This window comes from Octopus bimaculoides, chromosome 22 (genome assembly GCF_046866305.1).
Source record: "Octopus bimaculoides isolate indiv1 chromosome 22, ASM4686630v1, whole genome shotgun sequence".
NCBI lineage: Eukaryota > Metazoa > Mollusca > Cephalopoda > Octopoda > Octopodidae > Octopus > Octopus bimaculoides.
In genome coordinates this window covers 10065799-10084774 of record NC_142949.1, presented here as the reverse complement: position 1 = coordinate 10084774, position 18976 = coordinate 10065799, and the positions used below count along the sequence as shown (strand labels likewise).

Here is an 18976-nt window from a genome sequence, read left to right as displayed (position 1 = left end):
ATATATAACACATAAACAAAGCCTGAAAGATTGCTTGGAGATACATGGCGTATTTCATAAATATGCCTGTTCAAGTATGATAGAAACCTGAAACTGTTAGTAGCTTTTTTAGATGTGTTTTTAAAGTGATATTTACTCGTATCTCTCACTAGATGGAGAATTATTTTGTTGATTCTACCTCAGCTTGATCTGTAGTGAGTCAGGGAAGGTATATGTTTTGTTGTTGCGGCATAGTACAGTTGTGCTATGGCATTCTCCAACTGATCAGGGCTGGACGCATAGGAATACAAATGGCAGTGCTCTGCCCAAGCAGAGAAGCGCAGTTTTTAAGTAGCTGGCAAAAAGACAACATAGAAGCAACAGTTATTCTTCCAACATGCAACAGTTTTTGTGTGTTCACCAATAACTTCATGTGACTCACTTGGAGCTATATCGGCTCTCGACTTGTCACCTCCTGAACAACCTAATTCGTTTATGCTAACTTCGCTCCTCGAAAGTCTGGATGACATCAGCCACAACTCTACCTCATAATGAACTGTATATTGTCGTTTAAGCTAGCTTCATCCTTATTGGCTTACAACGGCTTCCGACAGAATCATTTGTGCAAAAGTAAGTTACAACACTTTACCTGACTCACACATATATACCCGTTACACCTCTTGCTACTTGTTAGCAAGTCACGAACATTTTTCATACTTTAAACTAGTGACCACTCTCTCTAAATTGGTAACTTTCCACATTGCTTACATACATTAGTCACACACTAAAGATCTATTATATATATATATATATCAATTTAAATAAGAGCTAAAAGATGATCCATTGTAATAAAGTTTTTACAATGGATCATCTTTTAGCTCTTATTTAAATTGATATGCATACAAAATTGTACGATTAACATGTGAGAATTTTGCTACGTTGATAACAGATACAATATTTTTACCAAATTTTGGTATAAATCTATAAATACAAATATATATATATATATATATATATATGAGAAAAAGATGAAAATGGAGAAACTGACGTATAGACATCAGTTTATTCAAAGATATTCAAATCAATATAATATGAAATCCTTATTCCTACAGCCGTTTCCATATCCAATTAGTTCAATTAGAGAAATTAAATCAAATTGAATTAATTTAAAATTTTCATATTGGAACTGGTTAATTGGGCATTCCATCAGGGGAGAATTTCCAGAACGGAGTTACATTCCAACGTGTTGGTCGACCCTTGACAGACTCAGACGCGTGCGTTCTGGTATAAACCAGAGAACTAGGATTCTTTAAAGAATTATAGGTATCTAGTACGATACATATATATATATATATATATATATATATATATCCTGGCCCTCAGCTCGTCCTTCGTGTTGCAACTGGATTTGTCAATCTCTCGTTCCACCGCGCCTCAAACAAAGAAGTCGAGTGGGTTACAGTCAGGAGAGTTGGGAGGCCAAATATCAGGTTCTGTGTGATCGAAGAAATTCTCCGACAGCCGGGTATGGGACTTCTGGTTGGTGTGGCAAGGTGCAGTCTTTGTTACACGTACAGCTTCCCTGCGGCTACCTGGTTAACCCAGGGCTTCACCATCTCTCTCAGAACATGGATATAGCCTCAGGGCTCTCAGGGAAGAAGTGGGCTGGCGTGACGTCACTGGAGACTATGATTATCGTCTGCATGACTCTGGGTACGTCCTTGGGTGAGACAGCGAGTCACTTGCTATTCTGGGAGTTGATCTTCTGATTTTGGCAGAAATTCTTCCCGTCAGAGAACTACAAGCATGTCTAGTTTCAGCAGGTGTTTCTACTTGTTGATCAGCTTCTTGATGTGCTTGAGTGGCTTTTTTTGGATCGCCTTGGACACAGAAATTGTCCCTTCCTCATCTTGTATGAAAAGTCGCCAATGTCCTCACGCTCCGCCAGCCTGGTGAACTTTTCATCCACACCTTTCTTTTGTGCAATGGCATGCATTTATTTGCTGGGATCATTGTTGATGATCGCCTGGATTTCAGCGACGAATTCTGGTGTTCTGATGACGTCAGATCGTCGATCATTGGTTTTCCTCTCTGCTGTTGCTTCGTTGTCGAATCCACCCCCCACCCAGCAGCTCCTTTCTGGCTTTTCCCACCATCCACGTGCTGACGTTGAATAAGTCTGAAAATCTCATTGTTTATCCTTCCGGCACAGATTCCAACAAGGACTCCATGCCTCTTCCACAAATTGGTGGTGGTGGTCAACAACTCTGCAAAAATATATGAATAAATAAAGCAAGAATGGTTATTGTCTTTAAGAAGAAAAACCGACATCAGTAGTAAAAAAAAAAAAATGCGTAAAATTAGCAGGAGTGGCTGTGTGGTAAGTAGCTTGCTTGCCAACCACATGGTTCTGGATTCAGTCCCATTGCGTGGCACCTTGGGCAAGTGTCTTCTACTATAGCCTCGGGCCGACCAAAGCCTTGTTAGTGGATTTGGTAGATGGAAACTGAAAGAAGCCCGTCGTATATATGTTTGTGTGTCTGTGTTTGTCCCCCCACCATCGCTTGACAACCAATGGTGGTGTGTTTATGTCCCCGTAGTATAGCGGTTCAGCAAAAGAGAACCGATAGAATAAGTACTAGGCTTCCAAAGAATAAGTCCTGGGGTCGATTTGCTCGACTAAAGGCGGTGCTCCAGCATGGCCACAGTCAAATGACTGAAACAAGTAAAAGAGTTGAAAATTGTGAACGAATACTGTCCACAGTCTGTATCTGCCTTTACGCACCACATGTTCTTATGGCATGTGCTTATAGATAGAACGGTGTTGTGGTAAGTAGTTATCCTCGTTAAACTAATACCCGGAACTAAATTACTCTGACCTGATATTATGTGTATCTACTTTAAAACTTGTGTGGAAGCATTGTATTTTAGCAAAGGAATATCAAAAATGTGTTATTAAGTAAAAAGAGGTGATAATTAAAGAAAAGTTTGAGAAAAAGTATCGAATAAAGTGGATATATATTAGTGTGGAACGTAAAACTGTCTGAATAGAGATGCTTCACGCATGCGTTAAATTCGACCACGTGGAAACCGTTTAATGTAAACAATTTCCTGCAAGGTTCCCCAAATGACGTCTCTAAGGTAATTTAATTATGTCTCTATTTGTGTAGTTTGTCATTATGGTTTTACATTTTACTCACTGAAATATAATAATATTTATTGTATGTAATCAAAGATAAACATTGTAAATATTAATTATGGCTTTTGCTGTTTTATTTTCTCTGCTATTGACTCGATATAAATTTATTGAAATTAAAATTTTCCATCTGAGCGACATGGGACAATAATTAAATATTTGTCATATTTCACTGACTTAATTTTCTTTAATTTTAACCCCATACTTACATGTCATTAAAGCGAAAGATAAGATAGTCTAAAAAGTTCTAGCTGGGTGGTTTAATATTTATAATTAGTGTTCGCCTCCTTAATGGATATTATAACGAACAACATATTTACTCTGTTTTCACACCTTACCATGTTTTCTCTTCGGTAACTCCAGTGTATTTACTTTTTAGCAGTTGTAATATGTCACAAACGTATTTCGGTAAATTTTTACCCATATTTCAACTAGCCTAAATTCTAATATTAAATAAATAAAAATGAAAAAAATAGCAGGTGATTTTGTTTTAATATAAACAAGTTTGTAATATAACAAATGTAGATGGAGTTTTGGAATAGCTGTTTTAAATTAATTATACGTTGTCTTATAGTTTTCAGACAGGCGTTGCTGTGTGATAAAAAGCTTGCTTCCCAAACACATGGTTCTGGGTTCAGTCCCACTGTGTAGCACCTTGGGCAAATGTCTTCTACTATAGCCTCAGGCTGACCTTTGCCTTGTGAGTGGATTTGGTAGATGGAAACTGAAAGAAGCCTGTTATATGTGTGTGTGTGTGCATGTGTTTTTGTGTCTGCGTTTGTCCACCCCATTACCACTTAACTGGTGTTGGTGTGTTTACATCCCCATAACTTAGCGGTTCGGTAAAATGATTGATAGAGTGGATACTAGGCTTAAAAATAAGTCTTGGGGTCAATTTGTTTGATTTAAAAAAAGAAAACCTTAAGGTGGTGCTCCAGCATGGCCACAGTCAAATGGCTGAAACGAGTAAAAGTGTAACTTAATTTTTAGAACAATATTGTAGGGTCGGTGTGAGGGGCCAGATCTGGTCAGTTTGAACGTAAAACAGGTAGAATATATGGGCTGGATCTGGCTGGTCTAAATGCTGAAGGGTCAAAGGAATATCATTTGATAAGCAAGCAGCTGTCCCTCTTTACAATTTTATTAATGATTGGTTGTTGATTACCAGTTAATTAAATTAAAGTTCCAGGTATTGTTATTAAATTACCGAATATATTTTTGCATTTTTAGTGAAATTGCCAAATGTGATGTCTGCCAGAAGCAACCATTTAAATACAGGTGTCCTTGTTGTTCAAAGCAAACCTGCTCGTTAACCTGTGTTAAGCAGCACAAGAATGACACAGGTTGTTCTGGTGTTCGCAATAAAACTGCTTTTGTAGCTGTTGAGGATTTCAGTGACTTAAATCTTTTAAGTGGTGAGTAAAAAGTCTTCTCTATTTAATACAACTTTATTATTATTTAATTTTCACAAAAAAAGGAGTTAATTTCATTTCTTTTATCTTTTATGACAATGAAATCGCTGTAAAACATACAAACATAGAGAAGCAGATGCAAAAATGAAGGGGTGGTAGTGGTGATGATGATAAGCTTATAAACATTTTATATATGGTTTCAGGAAGTGACTGGCACTCCGTTGGTTGCGATGAGTGTTCCAGTTGATCCGATCAATGGAACAGCCTGCTCGTGAAATTAACGTGCAAGTGGCTGAGCACTCCACAGACACGTGTACCCTTAACGTAGTTCTTGGGGATATTCAGCGTGACACAGTGTTACAAGGCCGACCCTTTGAATTACAGGCACAACAGAAACAGGAAGTAAGAGTGAGAGAAAGTTGTGGTGGAAGAGTACAGCAGGGTTCGCCACCATCCCCTACCGGAGCCTCATGGAGCTTTAGGTGTTTTCGCTCAATAAACACTCACAATGCCCGGTCTAGGAATCGAAACCGCAATCCTATGACCGCGAGTCCGCTACCCTAACCACTGGGCCATTGCGCCTCCACTTGAAACAAGTAAAAGAAAGGAAAAAGATATGTGTGAATGGAATATGTCCTTTTGGGAGATAAAATAACAATATTTCAGCAAAGAGGAAAGATAATTTCAAGTAGGTTGTTGACCAAGGAATATATAACTTTAATGTGATCAGTCATCATCATATGTCCGTTTTTCATGCTAGCATGAGTTTAATTGTTTTGACAGGAGCTGGCCAGCTGAAGGGCTCCTTGTCTGTTTTGGCGTGGTCTTTATGGCAGCATGGTCCTTCCAAGTAATTTCATGTTCTGGTGATAATTTTTTTGTCTTTTTTTTTTCTTTCTTCAGATTATCGTCTGCTTGAAGATACTGCACGTGTCACTGATAAATGCAAACGAGATCCTCTGTTAAAACATTACAAGTCACGTTCTGTAAGTGAAACTTTACCCATTCAGACTGGGAACTAATTTTTGTATTCATTTTTTAAATGCAGTTTTTCTTTGTCTGTAAAAAACTTTATAAACTAAAGGAGAGAAGTACAAGAAGGGGAGTTTGCTCAGACCTTGCAAAACTAGGTTTAGACACACCCGTTGTCTTTGAAATAGACCCACCCCACCCCTTCAGTTGAGGAGGCTTTTTTTCTTGCAAGTTGCTTAGTGATTTTACTAGTGTTGGAGCCAGGGAAAAAAAACCCCAGTACATTTAGTAAAATGGTTGGTGTTAGGAAGGACATCCAGCTGTAGAAACCATGCCAAAGCAGATACTGGGGCTTGATGTGACCCTCTGGCTCATCGGATCCTATCAAACCATCCAACCCTTGCCAGCATGGAAAATGGACATTAAAAGATGATGAATATCCAATCAGATTGTGTATGGGTGAGGACAGCTGTTTAAAGAAGTGCCGATCTCTAATTGTGGAGGGAACCTGTGGAAGGGGTAGACCCAGGAAGACATGGGATGAAGTGAGATGAGAAAGGATCTTCAAATGCTGGACCTCATTGAGGAAATAAGGGACCAGGAGATGTGATGATTTGTTGTACTTGAGATGATGTGTCAAGCTAAGTAAAATCTCTATCTTCCACGCATACAGGCTTGTTCTTACAGGTGCCGGTGCCACATAAAAAGCACCCAGCACACTCTGTTAAGTGGTTGGCATTAGGAAGGGCATCCAGCTGTAGAAACCATGTTACATCAAACAATTGGAGTCTGGACAGCTCTCTGGCTTACCCGCTCCTGTCAAACCGTCCAACCCATGCCAGCATGGAAAATGGACGTTAAACGATGATGATGATGTGAGAAAATCATCATCATTGCTATTTTAATGCCCACTTTTCCATGCTGGCATGGGTCAAGTGGAATTTGTTGAGGGGATTTTTTACAGTCAGATGTCTGCTCTTTTTGTTGCCAATCCTCACATGTTTCTGAGTAAGGGAATGGTTCCCATGAACAAGCATGATTTTCACAGAAGATTGGAAATGGATGTCACTGCTTGTATGACGGTGACACTCATTTACAGCTGTTGTGTAATATCAAGACAAGGATGCACACACGCATTTCCACGTGACCAGACATGTTTACACAGAAGATTGGAAACAAAAACAACACTTGTCACTATCACACAATGTCAAAACAGGGAGACACAAACATACATAAGGCCAACCAGTTTACATAGCATGCTGGGTGCTTTTTACATGCCACTGAGTGCATTTTATGTGGCACCGGCATGAGTGCATTTTATGTGGCACCGGCACCTGTAAAGGACAAGCCTGTATGTATGGATGACAGCGATTTTCTCAAGCACAGCAAATCACCACAACTCCTGATCCCTTGTCATTTCCTCAGTAAGGTCCAGCATTTGAAGAGCCTCTCTCACCACTTCGTCCCACATCTCCAGAGACCTAAAACTTGTGTCAATACCACAAGAAACAAGAACGAATCCAGCAACGGAGATTTAGACCAGTGCTACTCAGAGTGGTAGTCCGTGGACCAGTGCCAGTCTGCAAGCCATCAGCTGCTGGTATGTGGCGAGCTTCCAGAAAAGAAAGAAACAATAGCATAATTTCCTTGTGCACTGCAGTAAAAAACTAATCAGTTGGCTGGTGGAGCATGGTACTCACCAACTTTTATTATATTCACTATATATAGGCACAGGAGTGGCTGTGTGGTAAGTAGCTTGCTTACCAACCACATGGTCCCAAGTTTAGTCCCACTGCGAGGCACCTTGGGCAAGTGTCTTCTATAGCTTCGGGCCGACCAGAGCCTTGTGAGTGGATTTGGTAGACAGAAACTGCAAGAAGCCCGTTGTATATGTATGTGTTTTTGTGTCTGTTTGTCCCCCCCCCCCCAACATCGTTTGACAACCAATGATGGTGTGTTTATATCACTGTAACTTAGCGGTTCGGTAAAAGAGAACCGATAGAATAAGTATTAGGCTTACAAAGAATAAGCTCTGGGGTTGATTTGCTTGACTAAAGGTGGTGCTCCAGCATGGCCACAATCAAATGACTGAAACTTGTAAAAGAGTATATATATATATTGTTTCCAGTATAAATTAATATTACTAAGAAATATTACCGGTCCCTGGCACATTGGAAAAAAAAAAAAAACTGCCAATACACCACATCAGGTAGTTTGAGAAGCACTGATTTAGATGATATGGGGGAAGAAATATATGCTAATATTTAGTCAAACTGAAAAGCTCTATGAAGTATTTTGTTTATTCAATATTACAACAATTATTTTCTAGTTGCTGTGGCTGAGTAAAGAATCTCACAAAAGACACATCCATTTGAAATCTCTTCCTTATAATATGGAACGGCGGAAACATAACACAAGTATATTCAATTTCAAGTAAGTATTTACTCTTTACTCTTTTACTTGTTTCAGTCATTTGACTGCGGCCATGCTGGAGCACCGCCTGTAGTCGAACAAATCGACTCCAGGACCTATTCTTTGTAAGCCTAGTACTTATTCAATCGGTCTCTTTTGCCGAACCGCTAAGTTACAGGGACGTAAACACACCAGCATCGGTTGTCAAGCGATGGTGGGGACAAACACAGACACACAAACACACATACATATATATATATATACATATATACGACGGGCTTCTTTCAGTTTCCGTCTACCAAATCCACTCACAAGGCTTTGGTCGGCCCGAGGCTATAGTAGAAGACACTTGCCCAAAGTGCCACGCAGTGGGACTGAACCCGGAACCATGTGGTTGGTAAGCAAGCTACTTACCACACAGCCACTCTTGCACTTTGGTTATCTTTCATCTCTTATTTTTTACTTATTTCTGTCATTGGACTGCGGCCATGCTGGGGGCACCACCATGAAAAGTTTTAGTCAAACAAATCGACACCAGTACTTGATTTTGTTTTTCTTTTAACCCTGGTATTTATTCTGTTAATCTCATTTGCTGAACTGCTAAGTTATGGGGACGTAAGCAAAGTTGTCAAGCAATGGCTGTGTGTATGTGTCTGATAAACATAGACCAAACGGCACACACACACACACACACCGTAAAATGGTTGGTGTTCAGAAGGGCACCCAACTATAGAAACCATACCAAAGGTAACACTAGAGCTCAGTGTGGTTCTGGGGCTTGTAGGATCCTGTCAAACTGTCCGAACCATGCCAGCAAGGAAAATGGCCATTAAATGATGATGATGATGATACACATATATGGTGGGTTTTTACATGGATTCCGTCTACCAAATTCACTCCCAAGGCATTGGTCAACCTAGGGCTATAGTAGAAGACACTTGATCAAGGTACCATGCAGTGGAACTGAACCCAAGATCATATGGTTGCAAAGTGGGCTTCTTAACCACTCAGCCACTTTTAAAAAAAAATGAAAAGAAGGTAGTGGAAGGTAAAAAAATAAAAAAATCCGTCTTATGTTATACTTCTTTATGTATCGAGTTCAAATCCTACCAGAGATGTGTTTGTATTTTATTCACCCGGTTCTCCAGGGTTAATAAGATAGGTTCCATTTATTTTATTGCAATGAATTCAATTGATCAGGATGTCTTTATGGAATTGTGGGGATTTATGCCAATGTAAGGAATTAAAATTTTCAAAAGTTAAGTTTGCTTCCCAATCACATGGTTTTGGGTTCAGTCCCACAGCATGGCATCTTAGGCAAGTGTTTTTTTTTACTGTAAGTTTGGGCCAACCATAGCTTTGTGTGTGGATTTGGTTGGTTGAAACTGTAAGAAGCCTATTGTATGTGTATACATGTGTGAGTGTGTGTATGTTTGTATCTTCTTGCCTTGACATTGTGTGGCTGTTGCAGTGGATCTCATTTCTTCTTTAAGTATAAGTTTGGAAGCTGAATCAATGGAGATGAAATCTCACAAGCAGTTTAAATGCATAAGTCCTCCGATATCCTGGTGGTTAAAAAGCATCAGCAGAAGACCATGTGGCTTAGTGGTTAGGGTGTTGGACTTACGATTGCAAGATTATGGTTTCAATTCTTGGACTGGGCGACACATTGTGTTCTTGAGCAAAACACTTCATTTCACGTTGCTCCAGTCCACTCTGCTGGCAAAAGCGAGTAATTCTGTGAGTGACTGGCATCCCGTCCAGGTGGGGAATTTATATGCCACGGAAACTGGGAAACTAGCCCTTATGAGTCAACATGACTCAAGAAGGTAACTTTACCTTTTTTTGTTACCTAACACCCAGTTGTCATGACCTGGATGTGACCTGGCCGCCTTAGAGTGTAAGAAGTTAAGGGCCAAACGTTTACCTGAGGTGAGTTTCTTCTCTGAAGACCTTCTGCTCTTCAGCTCCCTTGAGAGTTTCTTACCACTCATTCATTTCCAGTAGTCTGCAAAAAAAAACATGCCTAACTACAGGGAAAATATTACCATGTTTGGAAACAGTTCAGGGTTGGCGACAGGAAGGGCATCCAGTTGCAGGAAATCTGCTTCAATAACCTCTGTCCAACCCATGCAAGCATGGAAAAGTGCATCATTAAAATGATGATATGTGTGTGTGTGTTTCTTTGTTTGCATTTACACTTTACCAAGTATCAAGTGCTAATGTTGTTTTTCCTGTCAATAAATCATCTGCCAGTTTTGTGTTTTTGATGACAGGCGAAATAAGAGATCACTTACCTGAAAACACAAGAAAGTGATAGTGACAGAAAGAACTTCCAGCCGTAAAAACAATGCCTCAATAATATATGTATCACTACAGCTGGCGTTAGGAAGGGCATCCAGCTGTAGAAACTCTGCCAAATCAGATTGGAGCCTGGTGTTGCCATCCGGTTTCACCAGTCCTCAGTCAAATCGTCCAACCCATGCTAGCATGGAAAGCGGACGTTAAACGATGATGATGATGATGAAACCATGCTAGCAAGGCAAAAAAAAAATTGAACAATTTGTAGGCTTCTTGCAGTTTCTCTCTACCAAATCCACTCACTTGGCATTGGTCATCCTGCTGCTATTCTTATATTCTTTTACTTGTTTCAGTCATTTGACTGTGGCCATGCTGGAGCACCACCTTTAGTCGAGCAAATCGACCCCAGGACTTATTCTTTGTAAGCCTAGTACTTATTCTATCGGTCTCTTTTGCTGATGTTGTGGGGGGGGGGGCGACAAGCAGAGACAAGGGCATCCAGCTGCAGAAACTCTGCCAAATCAGATTGGCGCCTGGTGTAGCCATCTGGTTCACCAGCCCTCAGTCAAATCGTCCAACCCATGCTAGCATGGAAAGCGGACATTAAACGATGATGATGATGATGATGATGATGATGATATATATATATATATATATATATATATATATATATATATATATATATATATATAGACAACGTGCTTCTTTCAGTTTCTGTCTACCAAATCCACTCACAAGGCTTTGGTCGGCCCGAGGCTATAGTAGAAGACACTTGCCCAAGGTGCCATGCAGTAGGACTGAACCCAGAACCCTGTGGTTGGTAAACAAGCTACTTACCACACAGCCACTCCTGCACCTCTAGTAAAAGACACTCAAGATTCCATGCTGAGAGGGCCCAAATTTCAAAATCACACCTGCACCTGTTATATTTTAAATGTTTTATTTAATTAATTTATTAAAACTAAATAAATGCTTATCATTAATTTCAGATCTAAACTTATTCAGTGGGACGTATCTTGGGTATTTCCACAGGCTGGAGTTTCACTTAAAGAAGAAAGGTAAGGTAGAATTAATTAAAGAATAAATTATCTAATAGGTTTTCACATTGAACGTTCTCTCCCAATATTTAAATATTCAATTTCCTTTCTGTAGAATGTCTGAAGACTTGACCATAATGGAAGCATTTCAAAGTATATTCAACACAAGTAAAGCTGCATCGTTGTTTTTATATAAGCTCAATCAATATCGAAATGCAGATCCAAAGAAGCTGTGCTTTTTAATGAAAGCAGAAATGTATCCCTCAAAAGATATGCAGTAAGATTTTAATTATTATTTCAACATGTATGTATGGATGACATGTATGTTTTTCACATGTATGTATGGATGACATGCAGTGTCTGTGCAAGACCCTGCCTCAGTAAAGCTGGACTCAAGAGTCATCTTCGTAGTCATAAAGCAAGACCGATGATTGACCACCAGGCTGCTGCTGCTGATGCTACACACCATACTAGTCTTGTCTGTCGGGTATGTGGAAGGGAGTGTGATTCAGCAGGAGGACTTAAACGACACGCAAAGGTACATGGAGCCCAATTACAACAACAGCCAGCTATTGCCAGTAAAGGTTTTGGACGCCAACTCTGTGCAAGACATTGTAGATCTTTGGCTGGGCTAAAAAGTCACATTCGATCACAGCACCGTTAAGTTAAGCTTCGTGCAATGGCCATACTCGATAACGAGGGGGTAACCATCATGCATATACAACAAACAAACCAACAAATGTATGTTTGATATAATGTGAGGTTCAAATGATTGCGCCAAAAACAGTTAACCTCTGACATAGACAAGGCTTGTATACATAACACAAACGAAACTATCTATTCCAATCCTTTTATTCACACACACATGGCAGAAACGTTAGCACGCCGGACGAAAATGCTTAGCGGTATTTCGTCTGCCGCTACGTTCTGAGTTCAAATTCCGCCGAGGTCGACTTTGCCTTTCATCCTTTCGGGGTCGATTAAATAAGTACCAGTTACGCACTGGGGTCGGTATAATCGACTTAATCTGTTTGTCTGTCCTTGTTTGTCCCCTCTGTGTGTAGCCCCTTGTGGGCAGTAAAGAAATAACACATGTATACATGTATATATGTAACTGGTGCTGTGTCGGTTATGATGATGAGTGTTCCAGTTGATCTCATAAATGGAACAGCCTGCTCATAAAATTAACATGCAAGCGGCTGATCTTTCTATTATAGGCACAAGGCTGAAATTTTGGGTGGAGGGGGTTAGTTGATGAGATTGACCCAGTACACAACTGGTACTTAAATTATTGACTCTGAAAGGATGAAAGGCAAAGTCGACCTCGGCGGAATTTGAACTCAAAACGTAACGGCTAAGCATTTCGCCCGGCGTGCTAACGTTTCTGCCAGCTCGCCGCCTTTATGCTTCTGTCAACCAAACGTACTCACAAGGCTTTGGTTGGCCTTGCACCATAGTAGAGGACATTTGCCCAAGGTTCCTCACAGTGGGACTGAACTTGAAACCACATGGTTAAAAATTGTAAACCACAGCCATGCCCATGCCTTTCTATGCTGAACATTAAGCTTTGCGAGATGTATATGTGTGTATGTATGCATATAATTTCTTTTTCATTTGTATTTTCTTGTCGACTAAAAACGTGGCTATTACAACTTTGTCTCCCTTAAATATACAGACATCTGTGACTTTGTCACTTTGCTCTTCTCAGTCAAATTTTTCTATGTTGTGAGATTATAAGTTCTCATGCTTACGTTCCAGTTTCAAGACAGGCTACAGTAATAAGAAACAATTTAAGCTAAGATAATTTTCTTCCCTTATCTAACCTATATCAGCAGGGGAAAAAAAATAGATGTGATGATGATGACAACGCTGATGGTGGTGATAATGACAGTAATGATCTTTCTTTTTTTCTTGCTTTTAGTTATTACACATTACAAGCGGACAAAACGTTTCTTGATAATTTATATGGAAAGACCCTTCTGGAGCATCCAATTATTCACGTTATTTTTGCTGAAGAAAAATCATCTTATTTGTTTCTTATCAATGACAGTAAGTGAATTGTATTTCATTCTTGACGTTTTTGTGATTGTCTTTTTGATATCTTATTTTGATTCATTATGTAACTTTAATACATAATATATAGAACATATATACCTTAATACATCATCATCATCGTTTAATGTCCGCTTTCCATGCTAGCATGGGTTGGACGATTTGACTGAGGACTGGTGAAACCGGATGGCAACACCAGGCTCCAATCTGATTTGGCAGAGTTTCTACAGCTGGATGCCCTTCCTAACGCCAACCACTCAGAGAGTGTAGTGGGTGCTTTTACGTGTCACCCGCACGAAGGCCAGTCAGGCGGTACTGGCAACAGCCACGCTCAAAATGGTGTATTTTATGTGCCACCCGCACAAGAGCCAGTCCAGGGGCACTGGCAACGATCTCGCTCGAAAATCCTTACACATGTCACGGGCACAAGTGCCAGAAAGGCGCCGCTGGGCACAGGTGCTATCCCGATTTTGCTTTCGTTTGCCTCAATAAGTCTTCCAAGCTGAGTTTATATACGTAATGTATATAATACCTTAATACATAATGTATATAACATTAATGCATAATATAAATATACTTATATATGTATAGAGAGTGCATTCCAGAAGTTGTGAAACGTTTTCAAGACAGACATCAATTGTTGGACGGTTTGACTGAGGGCTGGCAAGCCAGAAGGCTGCACCAGGCTCCAATCTGATCTGGCAAAGTTACTACAGCCGGAAGCCCTTCCTAATGCCAACCACTCCAAGATTTGTTTATTGTCTGCCTTCCTACTTATTAAGACTTTGGTTTTTGCTAGATTGACTCTAAGGCCCTTCGATTCTAGACCTTGCTCCCACACCTGAAACTTCTCCCTTACTCCCTTCAAATCTCCTTCAAATTAGGATCTTTTAACTTCAATGTGCTTGTTGTAGCACTCCAGTTATTTTGTTTAGGTCCCTTAGAATCCTCCAAATTAAAGGTGTCTGAGACCCTTGTCACAGCCTCATTCATCTCATTCAGCTTGGGGAACAACAGAGAGCAAGGTTTGGACTGTAGGCAAGGTGAAGGACAGTTTTGATTCCTATCTCTGTCAAATAGTTGGTTACCAGGATGGAATTGTGGACTGGCATATTGTCCTGATGGGGGTGTTCTGGCCTTTTGCAGTGAATTCTCTTCCTGAACTCCCTCAGAACCTCCACAAAGTGCTCTTTATTGACCGTCTGGCCAGAGCAAACCCAGCAGATGTAGATGATGCCCTTGCTGTTAAAAATGGAGATCATCATGAGCTCCCTTGTGGACTTGCTTTACTTGACCTTGTTGTTGTTGTTGGCACTCTGTCGCTTACGACGTCGAGGGTTCCAGTTGATCTGATCAACGGAACAGCCTGCTCGTGAAATTAACGTGCAAGTGGCTGAGCACTCCACAGACACGTGTACCCTTAACGTAGTTCTCGGGGATATTCAGCGTGACACAGTGTGACAAGGCTGTCCCTTTGAATTACAGGCACAACAGAAACAGGAAGTAAGAGTAAGAGAAAGTTGTGGTGAAAGAGTACAGCAGGGTTCGGCACCATCCCTTGCCGGAGCCTCGTGGAGCTTTAGGTGTTTTTGCTCAATAAACACTCACAACGCCCGGTCTGGGAATCGAAACCGCGATCCGATGACTGCGAGTCCACTGCCCTAACCACTGGGCCATTGCGCCTCCACACTTGACCTTGTATGCAAGTAAAAAACAGATCCTCTGCTCATACAAGTTAATCCATGTCCAGCCTGGAGCATTTCATAAGTTTCTGTGGAATTTTTTGCTTAGTTTAACACAAAACTTGATGGTACAGCAAGCTTTCCATTTGCCTTCGCATTCCGACTGCATTCAGCAACCTAGTCAACTGCAGCAAGCAGTGTTTAGTCGAGTGCATTCAAAGTGCTGTTACAGCTGTCTCCTTCAATCTAGAACAACAAAAGTTGGCAGGTCGGCTTATTAGATGTATAATAATGAATATATTAAAATTCCAGTAATCTAGGTCTGTTATAACTGTCTCTCCTAACAAAAAGTCACAAAACTTTTGGAATGCACCGCATATACTCTCTTACTCTTTTACTTGTTTCAGTCATTTGACTGCGGCCATGCTGGAGCACCAGGACTTATTCTTTGTAAGCCTAGTACTTATTCTATCGGTCTCTTTGTGCCGAACTGCTAAGTTACACGGACGTAAACACACCAGCATCGGTTGTCAAGCGATGTAGGGGGGGACAAACACACATACATATATACGATGGGCTTCTTTCAGTTTCCGTCTACCAAATCCACTCACAAGGCTTTGGTCGGCCTGAGGCTATAGTAGAAGACACTTGCCCAAGGTGCCACGCAGTGGGACAGAACCCAAAACCATGTGGTTGGTAAGCAAGCTACTTATCACATAGCCACTCCTGCGTCTTCTGAAGACATATTTTATGTAATTCAATTTGATTTGATTTGCCATCAAGTCATCGCAGGAGATTTCACCATTAAAATATATCCATAGCATCTCACCATTAAAACTATTTTGTGGAGAAAAAGCAGTGAATTGATGACGGTGAAACTCACCAGACGCGTTTGATTCATTATGTAATCTTGTATACTTTCTCATTTATTCCAGATTCAGAAACAGCAAAAGACAAATTAGAAGAGACAGGAAGTTGAAACTAGGGTCAGAGTTTATGTAAATAAAGAGTTTAGGAAATTATATTTTGTTTGGTCACACATGGGGGAAAGTTTGTGATGATAAAATCAGTTTTGTTTCTGAGACCTGCAAGCTGTTTACTTCCTTTTTTTAAAATCTTTTATCTTTTCTTTTACTTGTTTCATTCATTAGACTGTGGCCATGCTGGGGCGCTGCCTTGAAGAATTTTTACTTGAATGAATCGACCTCAGTACTTTTTGCCACACCGCTAGGTTATGGGGATGTAAATGCAAGCAGTGGTGGGGGACAAAAACACACATATATACACACACACACACACACTTGCATATATAATGTAGAAGAAAGATTAAAATTTAGGCAAATCAAATTTACATATTTAAATCTATTCAGCTCTAGACCCAACATGCATGAATTTCTCCAAAAGTATATTCATTACATCAAACATATTAAAAATATATAAATATATAAAAATATGTGATTTGCATAAATTTGATTCTTTCTTCTACATTATTCTAACGTTTCGGGTTTGAACATCTGGAGCACTTCAAAGTGAAATCTATGCATTGGAGAAAATCTTTTCCCTTCTAATCGTATACAATTAGTTCAATAGAGCATTACAGATAGACAGAAGAGATGGAGGAACAATTCTTAGGCATCTCTGCTAAAAATATCCCAATTCCATTAAGGGAATTTATAGAAGCCCTGTTGTAGAAGACCAATGAATTGATTAATAGAATGAGATGGTGAGCTTTATTCTATGACCTTAAATCAAAATAACCTGACCAGACTAATGAATTGGATTCATACAACCTGAAATCCTATAAAAACCCTCCTTCGAATCCTCTGTTAGCAAATTTTTTTTTTTTTTTTTTCCTACTCTAGGCACAAGGCCTGAAATTTTTGGGGAGGGGGTTAGTCAATTAGATCGACCCCAGTATGCAACTGGTACTTAATTTATTGACCCTGAAAGGATGAAAGGCAAAGTTGACCTCAACGGAATCTGAACTCAGAACGTGAAGACAAACAAAATACCGCTAAGCATTTCGCCCGGCGTGCTAATGTTTCTGCCAGCACTTCCCTAATATATCTGGTAGAATCTATAGAGACGATGCACTCCTTATAGTTAGACGATTACCTCGACCAGTGGTTGAAGGAACAAAGAAATCTTTAAAAATATTTTTGGAAAATTACAATATTAGCATCCCATTTGAAGCAAATACCAAAGTGGTAGATTTTTTTGGATCTTACACTCAATTTAAATACAAATCTATACTACCCATTTCACAAGCCTAACCAAACCTTGCCATATATAAACGTCTTTTCAAATCATCCTAGAATAACCCTTGACTGCGTAATTACAGGCATTTCAATAAGAATCTTTAACTTATCAGCTAATGAGGAAATATTTAATATCCACACTCCTTACTAGATCAGATTGGAGCCTGGTACAGCCTTCTGGCTTGCCAGTCCTCATTCAAACTGTCCAACCCATGCCAGCATGGAAAGCGGACGTTAAACAATGATAATGATTCCCTTCCTCTTACTCTCTACCTATAAAGCCATCAATAGCCTTATCATGCATTGTTTCTCCTCCTCCAGCCACTCAAAAACACTTCCGCTCCCTGTTCTTTTGCATATAGCTCTATAAAAACACTCAATAGGTAATTCCCATTAGAAAAACGCAGTACATGTGAAACTTTTTAGAAATTTATTTTTCTCTGATGAAGGAGGTGGTGTCCAAAAATGGATGTAAATATCTTTTTTATGATTGGACAACTGGACCCCCAGAAACGGCCGTAGGATTATTAACTGGATTAGTAACATCCATATTTTTTATCTTATACACTCTTAACTCTTTTTATGACTTTGTTTTATAATCTATAAGTTGGCCTTCATATGTATTTAGTTTTTTGATATATTTTTAATGTGTATGTATATATATATATATATATATAATACAAAGAATATATATACATGTATACACACATATATGTACATACTTACATCTACATGTGTATATACATGCATATCAGGGTACAGGACGTTAGAACAATAAACTACAGACAACGGAACGAACACATAGGAAAACGGAAAGCCCCTTGGAATATCCCTTCATCAGCTGTCTCTATTCTATCTAGACGTTTCGAAGACCAGACAGGACGTACTCTAGAATAGTCTCTTCCTGAGTAGTGGATCAACCAACTACACAGAGGATTCCAAGGTGGCAAACACAAACCAAGACAGGAAAAAATGGACAGTGAAAACAACATTCAAAAGCCGTACGGCCAAACGCAAATCTGAGGTAGAACGCTAGTAGTTCGTCTTGCCTTCACAGCGGCTGGAGTGAAAAGAAAGCTGACCACAGGTCACACGAGAGCAGAGAGGATGGTGGAGGGAGGAAATGGAACAAGGAGGAAGGGACAGAAGCAGTGAAGTAGAGGCCAGGACAGAAGGGTAGATAGGAAGATAGAGGAAGACAGATAGATAAATAGATAGAGAGGATGGTGGAGGGAGGAAGTGGAACAAGGAGGAAGGGACAGAAGGGTATAGCACTGAAGTAGAGGCCAGGACAGAGGTATAGATAGAAAGATGGAGGAAGACAGATAGATAAATAGATAGAAAGATAGATAGATAGAAAGATAGTCACGTCAGAATAATAGTAGACTTACTTGTAAAATAGGACGTGTGCGTTCAATAATGTAATAATACAAAGAATATATATATGTATATACTTTTCTATGTATCTTATGTTTGATGTAATGAATATACTTTTGGAAAAATTCATGCATGTTGGGTCTAGGGCTGAATAGATTTAAATATAATTGTGAACTTATATGTAGAAGTTTAATTCTTACTTCTACATTATTCTAATGCCTCAGGTTTGAATTTCTTCAGTACTTCAAATTGAAATCTGTGCATTGGAGAAAATCTTTTCCCTTATCATATATATATA

The 18976-nt window shown here is 39.7% G+C and overlaps 1 protein-coding gene across 1 annotated transcript; it reads left to right on the top strand.

Moving 5' to 3' along the window:
• Positions 1 to 2967: 2967 nt before the first annotated feature.
• Positions 2968 to 16134, top strand: LOC106881735 (box C/D snoRNA protein 1-like). The gene is made up of 8 exons (XM_089339678.1): positions 2968 to 3120; positions 4406 to 4590; positions 5491 to 5573; positions 7889 to 7992; positions 11262 to 11330; positions 11425 to 11586; positions 13231 to 13358; positions 15979 to 16134. The coding sequence occupies exons 1-8, from the start codon at positions 3107 to 3109 to the stop codon at positions 16020 to 16022; spliced, it is 789 nt and encodes a 262-aa protein (XP_089195804.1). The 5' UTR covers positions 2968 to 3106; the 3' UTR covers positions 16023 to 16134.
• Positions 16135 to 18976: the final 2842 nt, after the last annotated feature.